This window comes from Anarhichas minor, unplaced genomic scaffold (genome assembly GCF_050575085.1).
Source record: "Anarhichas minor isolate MPS153535 unplaced genomic scaffold, ASM5057508v1 ptg000002l, whole genome shotgun sequence".
Lineage (NCBI taxonomy): Eukaryota > Metazoa > Chordata > Actinopteri > Perciformes > Anarhichadidae > Anarhichas > Anarhichas minor.
Window position 1 is genome coordinate 890,001 of NW_027466448.1, and position 16,405 is coordinate 906,405.

General features: G+C 41.7%; 1 protein-coding gene across 1 annotated transcript in view; it reads right to left on the minus strand.

The window, feature by feature from the left end:
- ttc28 (tetratricopeptide repeat domain 28) overlaps nt 1-16,405 on the minus strand; it is a 96,167-nt gene that overhangs the window by 75,807 nt on the left and 3,955 nt on the right. Inside the window, exon 2 of the mRNA XM_076094527.1 lies at nt 13,596-13,964. Coding sequence (XP_075950642.1) covers nt 13,596-13,964 — 369 coding nt within the window. The remainder of the gene's footprint in view (nt 1-13,595; nt 13,965-16,405) is intronic.

The following is a 16,405-nucleotide window of genomic DNA, read 5'->3' on the forward strand; positions in this document are numbered from 1 at the left end:
TATTTCAAAGGATTATATGCAGTTAAAAATGTTTCCACTTTAAATGAAAAGTTAAGTCCTTAAATCAAAGGATCATTTTCATGGTTTTTAGTCACTTTTAAAAGTTTATTGTCTCCGTCTAAGGACTGACATCAGGACCAAACGAGACCAACGGTTACATCTTCTCCTTCTTGTTATTATTATTCTTGTTGTTATTTTTATTATAAATAATTTTTTTTTTTTAAACGTAATTTTGATTTATTTGTATTAGAAAGACCAGTAAACGGAGCTGAAATACTAAATGTGTACATTATACATGTGTGTGTGTGTGTGTGAGTGTGAGTGTGTGTGTGTGTGTGTGTGTGTGTGTGTGTGAGTGTGTGTGTGTGAGTGTGAATGTCAGGAGATGATGATTGTCCTCTGAATGTTGGAGTCTCATCAGGTCGACCTGGAGTCAACAGTATCAGTGTTATCATCCTACACAGATTCTATTGATCCTGTGCACCAAGCACACACACACACACACACACACACACACACACACACACACACACACACACACACACACACACACACACACACACACACACACACACACACACACACACACACACACACACACACACACACACACACACACACACACACACACACACACACACACACACACACACACACACACACACACACACACAGTAATAATAACAGCACTGTGTAACACTCTAACGCTGTCCAGGAGGAAATAAATCCCATAATAAGAGAGGTGTTACCGTGGTGCACTTCCTGGTCTAACTCACAGTGTTCGTGCCTCATGGCAAGGTTGTATTAAATTGTGCAGATGATGCTCTTTAACACTGGAGATAGCCCACCACCGCCAAGATATTACCCGCCGTGTGCTGGTGTTGGTGGAGAGCTTGTGCACCGAGCTCGCTCTGGTCCCTCAGGACTCTGGTGAAGGTCACATTTAACCAGCTGAGATAACACGAGGAGGAGGAGGAGGAGGAGGAGGAGGAGGAGGTGGAGGTAACAGCAGCGAGAAGGTGCTGATGAACGTGTCGGAGAAATTCACACCTTTGGAACGAAGGTTGTTATTCCGCAATTAACAGATTAATGAGGGCGTGAAGCATTCAGTCATTTTCAACATTATGTGAAGAATTCTTCAAACCAATTATTATCAATTTTATTTAAATTTCACTTGTTGTTTTGTCTATAAAATGTCTGAAAATAGTAAAAGGAAAATCATAATAGTTGACGTCTTGTTTTGTCCGACCGACGGTCCAAAAAACCCAAAAATATTCTTCTATTCGTCTTCAAAATGTCTTGTTTAGTCGGAGCATCAGTCCAAACTTCAAAGATATTCAGTTTACTTTCAAACAAGACAAATAATTGGCAGATTGATCCACAGTGTTTCCGTTTGTTGTTGTTTGACTGCTCTATGAATGTAAATTAAACTGCAGTGTGTTTCCTTCTTACAGAGAAACATACATGAAACATGCCACAGACGACTAGACTGGTAACTAAAGAGAGAAGTACACTTCAAACATTCATTACAGATGAAATATAACGTGAATCTTCCGGTAGATTCTGTGTAATCAGTGAGGAGACAAGACATGTGAAAAGCTGCATATTTGATTACATATTTCATTCAGATTATTCTCCCTGCAGCGTCTTCTGTGCGACAAAAAAAAAGGCACATGCTGCTTTTGAAGAGTTTCACTCAAAACCATGAATATGTAATTTCATTTTTTGGGGTTTAAAGATAAGGGAGAATTATCTGATTGTGAAACTGCTGAGTGCTGCGTTCATTAATCCTTTGATGCTTGATTCTTCAACATTTTCCCATTAAACATGTGTGCCGGGTCATTCTTTATGTATTCTGTTGTTATCGTCGATGCTCGTGGTGGACGCCAGCCTCCGGAGCTCAGACAGACAGTTGGTGGCACATATGCCCGCTGAGGCCGGCCGCCTGGCACAGTGTGGCTGAGGCCCGGCCAAACAGATGAGCCTGTAATTCTGTTTGGTTTAATGGTGACGAGACCGTGCACGGGGTTTTTATACACTCTCACAGAGAGGAGCCTTTTCTAGTTTTCCTATATTTGGATGTTTTGGTTGGGGTGGGGTGGGGGGGGGGGGGGGTGGGGGGGGGGGGGGGGCATTGTTACGTGACTGACAGCACTTTACCTTCACCACAGTTTTCATGTATAGGATATTCACAGTATTTTATTGTAATTTAATTCATCTATATATCTATCTGTCTATATATAATATAACATGTTTTTATTCATCGTATATTACGGTTTAGTTATATACCATATATTTTACATTATATTTATTTTAATCTAATTTAATTTAAATAACGACATTTTTTTTTATTTCATAAAGATTATATTTTAATTTATATTTTTTTTATTTTATGTTATATATTCTATGGTTTATTCTTTATCCAATATATTTTATTTCATAAATATTATATTATATATACATTATATTTTTTATGTATACTATAATTAATTCTTATATTTTAACTTTTGCACTATTTTAGCTTTTTCCTGTTCATACCTTTTGTAGCAGCATTTGTTGGAGGAAGCCTGAGAACGACTGCTCCACTGTCATCGTTACAGATTTTAAATCTTAAACTTCCTACCGCTTGGATCGGCGTGAAACTCTCCCGGTTTAATCATCGGTAAAAAAGATTACAGACTGTCTGCACTTCTAGAAACACAGACCTCCAGCAGCCAAGGCCACTTCCATAAGTGAAATATTATTTGTGTATCCGCCCCGTGATCCGTTCCAAAACTGAATCGGTTCTTTCTTGACCCATGCTAAAACCCTGCTAAAAGTATCTTTTAATAATCCTTTGGTGTTTCCATGTTAAGTTGTGTTAAAGATGTCATCGCCAGAAAGATTTTAAATGGAAACACAGAACACGGACAAAACAATGGACACAAAAACAATAACTATCCATCTCCCTCGGGAAGCAACGAAAGGCCACAACTCATATTTTGAATTCCATGTTTGAAGTGATTTTCATCTCCTCAGACCATGACACACACACACACACACACACACACACACACACACACACACACACACACACACACACACACACACACACACACACACACACACACACACACACACACACACACACACACACACACACACACACACACACACACAAGTCATCTGAGCTCTGAAACCCTGAGAACCATTTCACAAAAGAACAAAGATAATCCATAATTTGAACCATTGTTGCCATGGTGACAGGGCACTCACACACACACCACTGGAACAAGTCAGTTTAGTGCGGGGCGACATGAAGGGGCCTCCGTGCTGATAGGGAAGGTTTAAGTTGAGGCATGATGGTGGATGAAGAGGAAAACACGGGGCAATTATAACCTGACCTAGAAAAGCTGGAATAAACTTAATTGTATCTTAAAGTTTCTCCGTTTTAGCTCAAACACAACATGACGGTGACTCACTTCCTCATTGAGAAAAATAAATCACCTTAACGGATAAGGCTGTATATTTTTACAATTGTCAACAAATCCCATAAAAAGACCCCTCTGTGCCATTGAGCTCCATTGACTCATCTACAGCCATGGGAAGCTATACTTTGAGCTAAATGCTAACAGCAGGATGCTAACATGCTCAAATTGACGGTGTAAATGTCCAGGAATGTTTACTCTGTTCACCATCTTAGTAAAGCACGTTAGTCCTAATTAGGACTAAAACGCATTAATTTTTATCTGGTCATAAACCAATGGACACATTTAAGATCTGACCTGATGATGGCGCTCTACGGACAATTCATCCTGAGGGGAACATGAATGTTTGAAACAAATTGAGTAGCAATCCATCCAATAGTTGTCGGGATATTTAACTCAAATTCCAGAATTGTCAACCTCACGGTGGCACTGGAGGGAAAAGTCAGAGGATCACCAAAGTCATTAGGATTCATCATCTGGAACCATGAACGTCCGAACCAAACTTCATGACAATCCATTCGATAGTTGTTGAGATATTTCAGTCTGGATCAAAGTGGTGGACCGACCGACCACCGCTGCCATCCATAAAGCTGTGACGCTAGTGTAGCATTACATTTGGTTCATGTCCCCCTGAGGAAGAACTGTTAACGCTTTACATCTAGCGCCTTCATCTGGTCATTTGTCCAATACTTTTGTTTGTCAACAAATACATACTAATGACGTCCCCATCAGCCTCAGCTGGACTTTGCCTTCTACTACACTTTCCAAAAAAAATATGTGCACCCTTTTGATAATTACTGTTATTTATAATTACCTCTTGATCAGTATGAATGATCACCATAATTGTACAACCCTATAATCTTGATATGTTTTGCAGCATCATGATGAGATGAAGAGTCCAGTTGATGACTGACAGAAGATGTTGCCTCTGATTTATGAGGCTGTTCAATCATTTTAAGTGCACTTTGTAAATAAAAAGAGAAAAGAAATGGAGGCCATACGCTCGGATATGAACCCTGCTTGTGTTACACACACTTCCCCTATCACATTCAAAGAAAGTGCTCTCTTTGAAGCTCAACCCCCCCCTCCATCCGCCTCCACAGACATCAGAGTCCCAAATATGTGATCGTTCATTAACCTCAACCTCCCGTCTGCAAATAGCAACACACACACACACACACACACACACACACACACACACACACACACACACACACACACACACACACACACACACACACACACACACACACACACACACACACACACACACACACACACACACACACACACACACACACACACAGTCATTAGTGTTTCATTCTGCTTATCTCGCCTCTCTTCTTTCTGTTTTGCTTTGCAGCTCCATTACTCTGAGACTTGCTCTGTTCCCAAATCCTGAGAGGGAACCAGAAAATCCCAAGATCCACGACAAGGACGAAACAATTCCCAAAGCAAAGCATGAAGCTCCAGTATTTACAGTCATGACCCCCTCATGAGGGGTCACGACGAAAACCAAAAGGATGATTCTGTTTTATCACAACTTGGGCCTTATGTTTCTAGGGAAGGCATTATCTCAACAAATGTTGGTCCCCAGAGGATGACTCCCCTTTTGCTCCACCAAGAGGTTGAGTTCAGACTTGAGGTGAGGTGTTTCATAGCAAAATTTGTCAACAATTATTGAATGGATTGCCATGAAATTTATTATAGACATTCATGTTCCCCAGAGGATGAATCCTTGATATACACTTAATTAACTTCCTGCCTTTCATCCAGCAACACCAGCAGGTCAAATATTTTTTTCATTTATTCAGCCAAACATCTCTTCATCTACAAGATGGATTGCCTTGAAATTGTATACAGACATTCATGGTCCCCAGAGGATCAATCTTTGATCTACACTGAAACAACTTCCTGAATTGTAATCGACCACCACCAGCAGGTCAAATGTTTTTTTTATTTAATCAGCCAAACATCTCTACAAGATAGATTGCATTACAATTGTGTACAGACATTCATGGTCTCCAGGGGACAAATCCTACTGACTTTGGAGATCCCTCGACTTTTACTCATGCTCCATCATGAGTTTGAGTTCAGACTTGAGTGAAGTGTTTTAGAGCAAAATTTGACAACAACTATTAAACCGGATTGCCATGAAATGATGGTCCCCAGAGGAGGAATCTTTGATCTCCACTGAACTAACTTCCTGCCTTTTCATCTAGCACCACCATCAGGTCAAACATATTTTCATTTATTTAGTGAAACATCTCTACTTCTACAAGATGGATTGGAATTGTGTACATTCATGGTCAGCAGAGGATGAATCCTGCTGACTTAGGTGATCCCTTGACATTTCCTCTTTCTCCACCATGAGTTTGAGTTCGGAGTTGAGTAGATGTGTTTCAGAGGGAAATTCGTCAACAACTATTCAATGGATTGCCATGAAATTTTGTACAGACATCCAGGGTCCCCAGAGGATGTATCCTACTGACTGTTAAAACATAACTTTTCCTCTTGCCCCACCATGAGCTTGAGTTCGGAGTTGAGTACTTCAGAGGGAAATTTGTCAACAAACTATTCAATGGATTTCTACGAATGTGTTCATGTCCCCCAGGGGATGAATCATCACAGTAATCCCCTGAACTTCCATCTATAGCAGCGCCATCATGAAGTCAAAATGTCAATGTGTCCGAAACTCTCGTTTATGATCAAATTTCTTTAAAACTACATTCCCATCAGCCTCAGCTGTACTTTGTGTTTAGTGCTACTGTGAGCATGCTAACACGCTAAACAAAAATGGTGACTATGGTAAAGCTGTGAAACATCCGTATGTCAATGGCACCCTGTGGAGTTTCTGACCACTTTATTTTTCTTACCAGCATGCAGGTGATGTGATTCCTGGCAACGGTTTCATAGTTTTTCACTGATCGACAGCCAACGGTACAACACCAACAAACCACATCAATAAAAGGCAGAGAAGAAGAACAACACTGCAAAATGTTGAAGATATGAAGTAAAAAAAAAACTTTTGCAAATGTTTTATGTGTAAGCAAATGCATTCAATACGTTTGTTATGCCTCGAGGATACACTCTATGTGTTTTGGTGAGTAACACGGACTGTAAAAGGAAACTTTAAATGGAACCACAGGGTGCTTTTAACATTGTTATTGTGAGCATGCGAGCATGCTGATGTTGTTAGCACTTAGCTCAAAGCACTGCTGTTTCTAAGCATGGCCTCACAGAGCTGCCAGCTTGGCAATAGACTCGAGTGCAGTCAGACCAACACTTTATTTGCAGCTGAAAGCAAAAAGAGAGTGCACCCGAAGTATTGGGAATATGCTCTCTCTGCAGGCAGGTCAAGTTGTATCAGGAACCCGAAATTGTGATGGATGTTTGCAGCAGTTAAAGTTTGAATATTACATGTTCTCTGTTTATTTGTTTTATCCTCCAAATAAGTTCTGGCTCCTTCAAACGTTGAGATGTATAGCTGATAAGAAATGACGTCCAAAAGCACCAGAATAAGACCCAAGGTTGTAATAAACTGACACTACCCTTTAAAATCCAGCCATCAGCTGCTGATGCTCCGGTCAGTTGCTGCTAATACCGGGTGGAGACTGAGCGTATGAGCCGAGACCTAAATCCTCATCCTGTGACATTCATTTTCACTCGTTCACACTCTGATAACAGTCACACCACGCCACATTCAAGTCCAAACCGAGTCACTCTCTCATTATCTGCCTCTGCTGTTATCTTTCTCCTTCCTCTGCAGTTCACTGCCGAGGCACCCGGCAGTGAGCGAAGGAGACGAACGCAGAGGGAGGAGGATAAAGATGGGGTGAAATATGTATATGTATATATATATATATATATATATATATATATATATATATATAAAGACTCCATAGCTCAGGATGGTTGCTGAGACAGCAGAGTCTGGCCCGAGTCTGGCTGATGTCTTACAGCAGTGTGTGAACCAACACTGCCAAGCAGAAGAAAGACGAAGGAGCATATCTCTCACCATTAATACCAGACAATTAGGCCCGCTCCACTTCTGGGCGAAAATCAAAACTCATTACGCTCTGCAGGCGAGAGTCTGGGTGTGAGAGACGGTTATTTTGCTGCTGATGTGCACTTTTTATAGCAAACATGTTATCACAGATGGGAAGCTGTGGGAAGGAGCTTCATCTGCTGCTGCGATAAGGAAGGTAGGAAAAAAGGAAGAGAAGAAGAAACGAAGGAGAGAAAAGATTATTTAAACCACTTAAAGAACGATAATGGTCATTCACACCTCCAGCAGGCTGACAGAGCAGCTATTAAAGCAAAGCCACTATCTGTGACGCACTGTGCAGCAGTCTAGGGGGGATTACATGCATCGTGCATGTTAGTGAGCTGCATAAGCCTCATGTGATGCGGGTCATGAGAGGCCTGCATGTAACAAAGGGACAGTTGTGTTTGAGTTCCCTGCGGTTTGGATACCGAGCGGCTTCATAGCACGTCAGTGCTGCCCTCTAGTGGCGGAGAACCAGCGTTTCATCACATCCTTTGATTTTCTACATGACTCAATATTGCAGGTTTGGTAGCGAACGCTTTATTTTGAAGTTTCCTTGAAGAAAAAAAGAAAAGAAAGTCTGTAATTTGGAGCTAATTATAGGGTTTAATCCACTTGTGTGGATTCAGGTAGTGAGTGAAAGAAGAGACGTTGTTGGTGCCGTCGTGGCAACTATTTCCATTACAGTCCACCTTCAATTCATTAATTACAGCCAAGGGTGCAATTTCCACTTGGGACATAACAAAATCATTCATTTGAACCCCACATTTTTAGGGTTTCAGTTAGATTCACTAACTCTAATCATAATCTTTGTAATGTCGAGCTAGAAAAGAGAGAGGAGGAAGTATCACGCTCAGTGAGATCTGCAGACGCTACAGAGATTATGTTTTCTCCTAAAATAAGACACTGCTAAGTCAATAAAGCACAGAGTCAAATACAACGTCTATCTATCATAAAGTATCAGGTAAAGACATCGTTTTAAGTCATGTTAGTGTATTAATAATAAAGTGTAATTAATAATATATATAAACACAGCCATCACATATTTAACCCCCCCCCCCACCACCACCACACACACACACACACACACACACACACACACACACACACACACTTCTTAAAACCAAAGTTAAACCTTTAATTCCAACTAATTGCTGCGTAACGTAGAGAGTTTTCGAGTTAGTGCACAGCAGGTCAGCTGCAATTTATCTGCAGGCAAGCCCACAATTATACATATATCAAGTTATAATATATATATATATATATATATATATATATATATATATATATATATATATATATATATATATATATATATATATATATATATATATATATGGAGCATTTCCTTCAAGGAAGCCAACCACTGTTTATAAAATCAACACAGCTCAGTTGTACCTAAAATATCTGTCTCTGAACTTTGTCTCTGTTTCATTATAATTAGCATCAAATCACATTCTGTTCTGGACACTTTCTGGGAAGCTGTTATAAAATGACAGAGCCCTAAAACAATCTCAAATGCTGTATATATTAAGTTATTTACATTTTGACCACCTCTACTTCAGTCAAAAAGTTACAAGTTGCTCATTTTCTGTAATAGTTTTAGCTCTGATTCAGTGAGTCTAAAGTTTGTTATTCTGCCTCTGTGGATGTAAACACAGTAAGGGAAGTGAAATGTCTCCCTGCTGGAGACTCATTGGCTCTCCTCACATGCTCTGCAGTGAGTCCTGGATTACACCGCCGAGTTCTGCGTGACACCATCTCAGACGTAGCACGAACACGACATCACCGTCACACCAACGCGGTCCGGGGTCGAGTCACGTGACCGGAGGAGCAACCCAGACATGAGAGAATCTTCTCTCAGATTATTACACACTGCTGAACTCTGTCATGTGGGGGACCTTCCTCAGCGGACCGTTTGAGGTCCAGAGTCCCTCTGAAGGAAACTCTCTCTCTCTCTCTCTGCACGTCGGTAATATCTTTGCAGCGTGCGGTGGGAGAGTACTTTCTTAATGACAGGGGAAGCCTGAGCCGACTCCGCGGCCTGCTGCGTAAACAGGCGTAGCTGGCTGCCATCTGGTTGGCCTCCACTTCAGAGCAGAGAAGCCCGTTCACCGATGATCGGCACCGGTTCCAGCTCCACTCACTGCCAGAGCAGAATGTTTGGGGTGTTGACCCTAACTCACACCCTCACGATGAAGAGGATCAGTTCAAAATATATATTTTCTCACTTACTTCTGAAAGATGTTTAGCCAGACAGAAAGTTCTGGTCTGGTTCCGACATCTGTCTTTTGTAATATTAATGGTATTCGTGTGAAACCTTTGTGCTGCGTCTTGGCCGAGAAAAAGAGATTTTAATTCTCAATGGGATCCTCCAGGATAAATAAAGGTTAAATAAAATAAACAAATGGAGGTGAATGAGAATTTTGAGGAGCTCACAGTTTTGACAAAATTCTGCAGCATCATTTCCACCAGAAATAATGTCCCCGTAACTTATATGGACTATGTATTTTGTAGAAAGTAATGAAAACCAGAACTTCACAACTAATAATTTAATAATGTTTCTATTGATCAACCTATTGTGTGTTTGTCAATAAAACACCAGGAAATAGTGAAAATAGTACGACGAAAAATTGAATGAATCTCTATATCCCACAACCTCAGATTAACCTTTTTTCTGACTTGTTTTTGGCCATTTTATGGCTTTATTTAACAGTGACAATGAGAATGACACGCAGCATACGGTCCGGTCTGGGAACCGAACCGCAGACCCGCGATCATGTGGAATGCGCCTACCCTTTAACCTTCCCAAGGAGGCGTAGTGTATTACATTTTCACATTAAATAATGTGGTGATATTTCTGTGAGCAAAATATCGATACCTTGAGATTGAAAGTTTAATAACAGTAGTTGACAAAGCGATCTCATCAAAAGGTCCATTTGAGAGCTGTTCTGGAGCTTCATCTGCAGATGGAGTTTGCCCAAATGTACAAATAGCATTTAGCAGCTAAAGAGACAGATATTACCCTCAGGAGGTGGTGGAGACCAAAAACAGAGCTAAGAGAGAATATTGCCCTTAAAGTTATAATCCTTGAGATTGTCATGAAAATGATTATGCTGTGTCGTAACTGCTGGATGTGGAAATATGCAGCTGCTCGCTAATAAGTTCAGAAAGTTGATGGGTCCAAGTTGTGACCAAAATCTGTCAGGACAGATGGCCCCCACCCCGATTTACTAGCTGGGGGTGTAACGTCAGGAACACTTCAAGCTTGCTTATCCTAAAACAGATGAGTGGTGCAGCCACACATCTGCTGCACTGCCTCCTTCCTCCTCTCCGGGACAAACACACGTCTTTATTTGTGAGACCAAAAAAGCCAATGTGGAGAGGCAGAAGTTTCCCAGACTGCTTTGAGCTTAATGATCTCAATAAATGCACCTGTATGTGGAGGAGGGGGACTCAGCCGCGACAAAAGAAAGGCTTTCCGCTCTTGCAGCAGTTTCACTTCTGCGACGCGAGTTTTATTTGAATCACAAAGAAACAAAAAGGCTTTTTCTCAAAGCGTCGACACTGAATGCACCGACAAATAAATGAAAAGGAGAAAAAACAGATGAAGCTGCACAAAACGACAAGAAAACAACATTAAAATGCAAAGACGTTTTGTAATTCTGCACCGCGTCGTTATCCAGATAAGCACACAAACATACGCAACTTTTGACCAGTTACACCCTCCAGTTCCCATGACCGCGTTGTGTGTGTGTGTGTGTGTGTGTGTGTGTGTGTGTGATACAGCGAGTGTGTGTTGTGCCAACAGACTGTGGGAGGCAAACAGAAGAGAATAAAAGAAAAGAGAAAGAGAGCAAAGCCGAGCGAGAGCGAAGAGCAGAAAGAGAGAAGTGAAGCAGAAGCAAACGTCGCTCCCTGAAGGACTCGCTCTCATTGCTACTTCATTAGTCTCCACCTTGCATTTGACCCACGATGAAAGTAGCGGCAATGACACCGCCACTATGCAAGCCAGACACACACACACACACACACACACACACACACACACACACACACACACACACACACACGCAGGAATGCTGCTTCTGTTATTGTCTTTAAATGCTAAACTCAGGCCAAGGCCTCGCCAGGGTTTGAAAAACAAAATAACAGCCGTGCAAAGCTCTCTCTCTCTCACACACACACACACACACACACACACACACACACACACACACACACACACACACACACACAAACACCACTTCCGTCCATTCTTTCGCACAGAGAAAGGAAGTCGAAGCTGGCCCGGCCCCAGACGTCCAGACGGAGGTAGCCCCCCCCCCCCCCCTCCCCCCCTCACCATGCTTCACTTGGTGGTAGATGTAAAGAGCCACTTCAAGTGTGAAGAAGTACTTGATGTTTTTCTGGTAAATCTGCTGGAAATGTGAAATACTGCACGTTTTTTTAAAATAATTCTCTCTCACACGTCACTTGAAATTAAAGCTATGAGTTCATTTCATGTCACAACTTCACAGGCAATCTCACCGTGTATGTAAATCAGAATATATCATCACAAATCAAGGCACCAGTGGTGGAAGAAGTAAGTGTAGTAACGTGTACCTGAGCAGAGAATGAAGTCACTCTGTGTGTGTTTTTATCAGAGCTTCTCCGCTAGCTGCTAGCTGCTAGCTGCTAGCTGCCGGCTCAGCCGTCGCCATGTTGAGAGCCCAGTGGAGGCAATAGATCTGCTCTGAATTTCCTGTTTAGCACTTTTACGTGAAAGTATCAATACCACAGCGTAGAAATACTAAAGTAAAAGTCCTGCATTGAAGTTCTCTTGACACGCTCGTGAAACTGTGGTAACGTGAGTTGCAGTTTAAAACTCTGGTACCACCAGACGGAAATACTCAACTACGAGTACCTCAAAATTGTACTTAAGTACAGTACTTGATTAATTGTACGATGCACACGCAATGTTTCTTGATCGTAATAAACCATAAATAATAAGAAGCTACCGACCAGATATCAGTTCTGAGCAACAATTTGGAAGCACAGCTACAGTATTACTGGACCAATGATTCTGACTCATGGACCAATTAAACGTGCTCTTATGTGCACCTGCTGATGAAGCACCACCTCGCATCTATTTCATCCCAGGAATGAAAGGGAAGGAGACTTTTCTTTCTTTGCCACAGCGTCCCCCAAATGGATGATAACAAAAATATCAGATAGTGTGTATACCTTCATATTGTCCGACCCTACGTCTTCATTATTTGTCTTCCTCTGATGATGTGCAGCTACTGAAAGCACGGATGCATCAGCAAACATCGCAGTCTGTCTCCTTGTTCAGCTCTCTGTCATCACACTGGATCTCTTAGCGCCAGCATATTTACACATTATGCTGAGTTATGTGTGTGTGTGTGTGCGTGTGTGTGTGTGTGTGTGTGCTGTACCCATTTCAAATGCACTTGTCAAACAAACAAACAAAGAAAGACTGTTCAGCACAAGCTCAACATTAAAAGCACACCGTGTGGTCTGAATAGAGGGATCGTGTTCAGCCCGCCGTACACCGGCGACAATCCAAACTACACCACAAACAAGCTGCCAGACAGAATCCAGGAGGGAAAGACGGGAAATAAGGACTTGCTTTTTTCCGAGCAGCCAATTACAGATTGTCAGGACATGGACAAACACAGGAATAAAAAGCATGCAGCAACATCATGCTGTTTTGAAGAAGACTTGAAACTAGAGATTGAGACCATAAACTCATGTTTACAATGTTTACTGAGGTAATAAATCAAGAGAGAAGTAGAGTCATTTTCTCATAGACTTCTATACAACCAGAGGAGTCGCCCCCTGGTGGACACTAGAGAGAATGCAGCTTTAACACATGAAGCTTTGACTTCACTCTTGTGTGTGAAACGATAAGTCAGCGTTGATTTATTCATCACGTAACTTCTTAACTAACGCCACTTCTGTAGTTATTTCAACCCAAACTAGGATATTTTCCGAAACCTAACCAAGAGGTTTTGTTGCTTAAACCTAACTAAGCTGTTTCCTGTGAGGACGGAAGTTTATTATTCCGCGGCTCTTACCTTGGGCCATTTGGGGTTGATGAGGCGTGCTTTGACAGCGTCGTCCAGAGCGGTGCTGTACTGACCCAGTCGGAGATAGGCAGCGGAGCGGTTGCTGTACAGGATGCAGTTTTGGGGGTCGGCGGTGAGGGCCTCGCTGTAGAGACGCACAGCCAGAGCGTACTCCCCCTGCTGGCAGGCCTGGTTACTGCGGCGCACTCGCTCAAGGAACTCTGCTTTGCTGAGGCCTGACGGACTGGGGGGGGCGGCCGGACGGTCGACCCTTTTCACCGACGGGGCTGAAGGGATCAGGGGGGAGGAAGAGGAGGAGGAGGAAGAGGGAGGAGGGTTGGTGGTTCTGCTGGTGGAGCGAGAACCAAACAGAGAGAACTGAGGAGCAGAAAGGGAGGTGGGGAGGACAAGGAGAGCAGACGTTGGTTCATTTCTTCATTAGAGGTAAAACAATTATCCCATCAGTCCATCAACAGAAACAACTCTCATATTGGGAAACTGGAAAACTCCAAACTGGTTCTAACAGACGAGTCTTTGGCATGTAGTGATTACAAAGATATATATATATATATATTATATTATATTAGTTTAATTGAAAGAAATTTAAGTACAAAAATGCCAAAGATGTGTTTTGAAACAGTTACACAAAGATCATGTATCATTCAGGTTAATTATATAAAGACTGACCCAAAGAGAAAAGGCCTTTTGCTCATAGTGATGTCGAAAACAAGCGAGACTGCCAGTGAATGTGCTTTTGGCTGCAGTTACATAAATTATAAAAACATAAAAGAACAGGATGACACTGAAACTTCAGCAGCCTGATTTGCATGATACGATGCTGTAGTTTGCCAGCAAATGGGACACCAAACTGCTGCGTGCACTTTTGTGTTCTGCTCGGTGGTAACGGAGTGAATTCCTCTGAGAGACGCAGAGAGAGAAGAAGTCAGACCGAGACTCAGATGAGGCTTCTGTTCTTCTCATTCAAACTTTGTGTCAAATGTGCTCACTGAGGTTTCCTTCTCTGCAGCTTCCACATCGAGACGCCGCCTCCCTCCCTGATCTGGTGTTTCCAAATTTGTCCTTTCACCAGAGCTTACGCCAAGGCCTTCATTTTCTCTCTCTATTCCCCTCACACACACACACACAGACACACACACTTAAAATATGCAGACTGGAGGGATTCCTAAAACTTGCAAATGCATCACCCCAACGGCTTTGAGCAGGAGGCGAGGACAGGCACTCAACACGACTCACTTTACATAAAACTGCAAGAAAACTTCAGGATGTTCGCACAGTCTCAGGAGTGTGACATGAGAACTAATGCAGAAGACGCCACCAGGCATCTACTCTGTGCAGGTTGAGACCACTTCAAGCTAACACTGAACAGATAGCAAAGAAAGTTTACTGAGAAGAAACTTTATTTAGGAAACTAGTGCACGAGAACAACCAGTACGTGTCACTGCTTCACACCGAAATATAGCAGCTTATCCTCTTACAACACTTTGCATGATATCTTACGAATATGTTACTAATCATTGTTGTGTGTTTTTTCCTATGAAAGTCCAGCTACACGTGTCTATTTGCGCTCTTTACATGCATACAGTCTTTTCAAAATAAAGGTCCCTGTTCACAGGAAACTATTTAATTAAGTTTAGAGAAAAAACGACTTTGTTAGGTTTCTGAAAAAGATCGTGGTTTTGGGTTAAGTTATCTACGGAATTGGCGTTATTTAAGTTTGGATGTTATGTGACAATTAAATCAACGTTGTTCCCAACAAGACCCTCACCTGGTTAAACAAAGGACAACAACAATATAAATGCTGTCAGGAATACAATTCGAATGGGAAGAAATACTGAATTTTTACCATGCAGAGTACAATGATAACCGCTCAACATTTAATGGTAATTTTGGAAAAAAATAGGTCCTTTACGTCCGGCTGTAGTAGACAAGGACTCAGCTTTGTCGGCCAATTAAGACTTTAAAGGAGACATTCTCATTTTCAGGTTCAAACTTAGACGCGTTTTGAGTTTCTACCAGAACATGTTTACATGTTTTAAATGTTCAGAAAACACTTTATTTCTCTCACACTGTCGGTCTGAATACACCTGTACTGACCCTCCGTCTGAAACGCTTCGTTTTAGCGCCTGTCTCTTTAAGGCACCGTCCCGAAGGAGCCCAGACAGTTTTGATACTTTCACAGTATTTATAAAAGCACCTAGAGAACCTTTAGCGGCTGCAGCGAGCTAGCTAATCAACAGCTCGTCAATATTCAGACAAATATCTTTCAAACACGGCAGAGCTCTGTACGTTTTTCTTTATTTACATGTTTTCTGGAGCTAACAACACATTTGCCATCGAGCATCTATAGTTTGGCTCAATAACTATTTTATCCCGTGAATATAAAGACGACTTCTCTCCTCACTGTTTGGTTCTTGGCTCGTTTCATAAAGTGTGCCTCTGACAGATGGCGATGAGATTCATTTGGAGACAATCAACTGCAGACTGTAAAAAGCGAGATTGAAGTCTTAGCTGTACGTGTTCCTCTGAGCTCTGGGTAACAGTCAACTGATGAAATCCTGATACTTAAATTAAGAGTCCAGGACTTTGGAAGTACTGAGGTCAAAGACAAAATCCCGCTCTTCCCCCAAACACCAGAGAGACTCTTTCAAATAGTTTGAATCATTGAAATATTTAGATTTTTCCTGATTTCATTCATAAAGTTAGATATTAATTATATAATATTAAATGATTTTTCTGCAGGTTTCATTTAAATGCAGGAGAGTTTAAGTGATTAGCAGAACACGAGTTGCTGCTGTTGA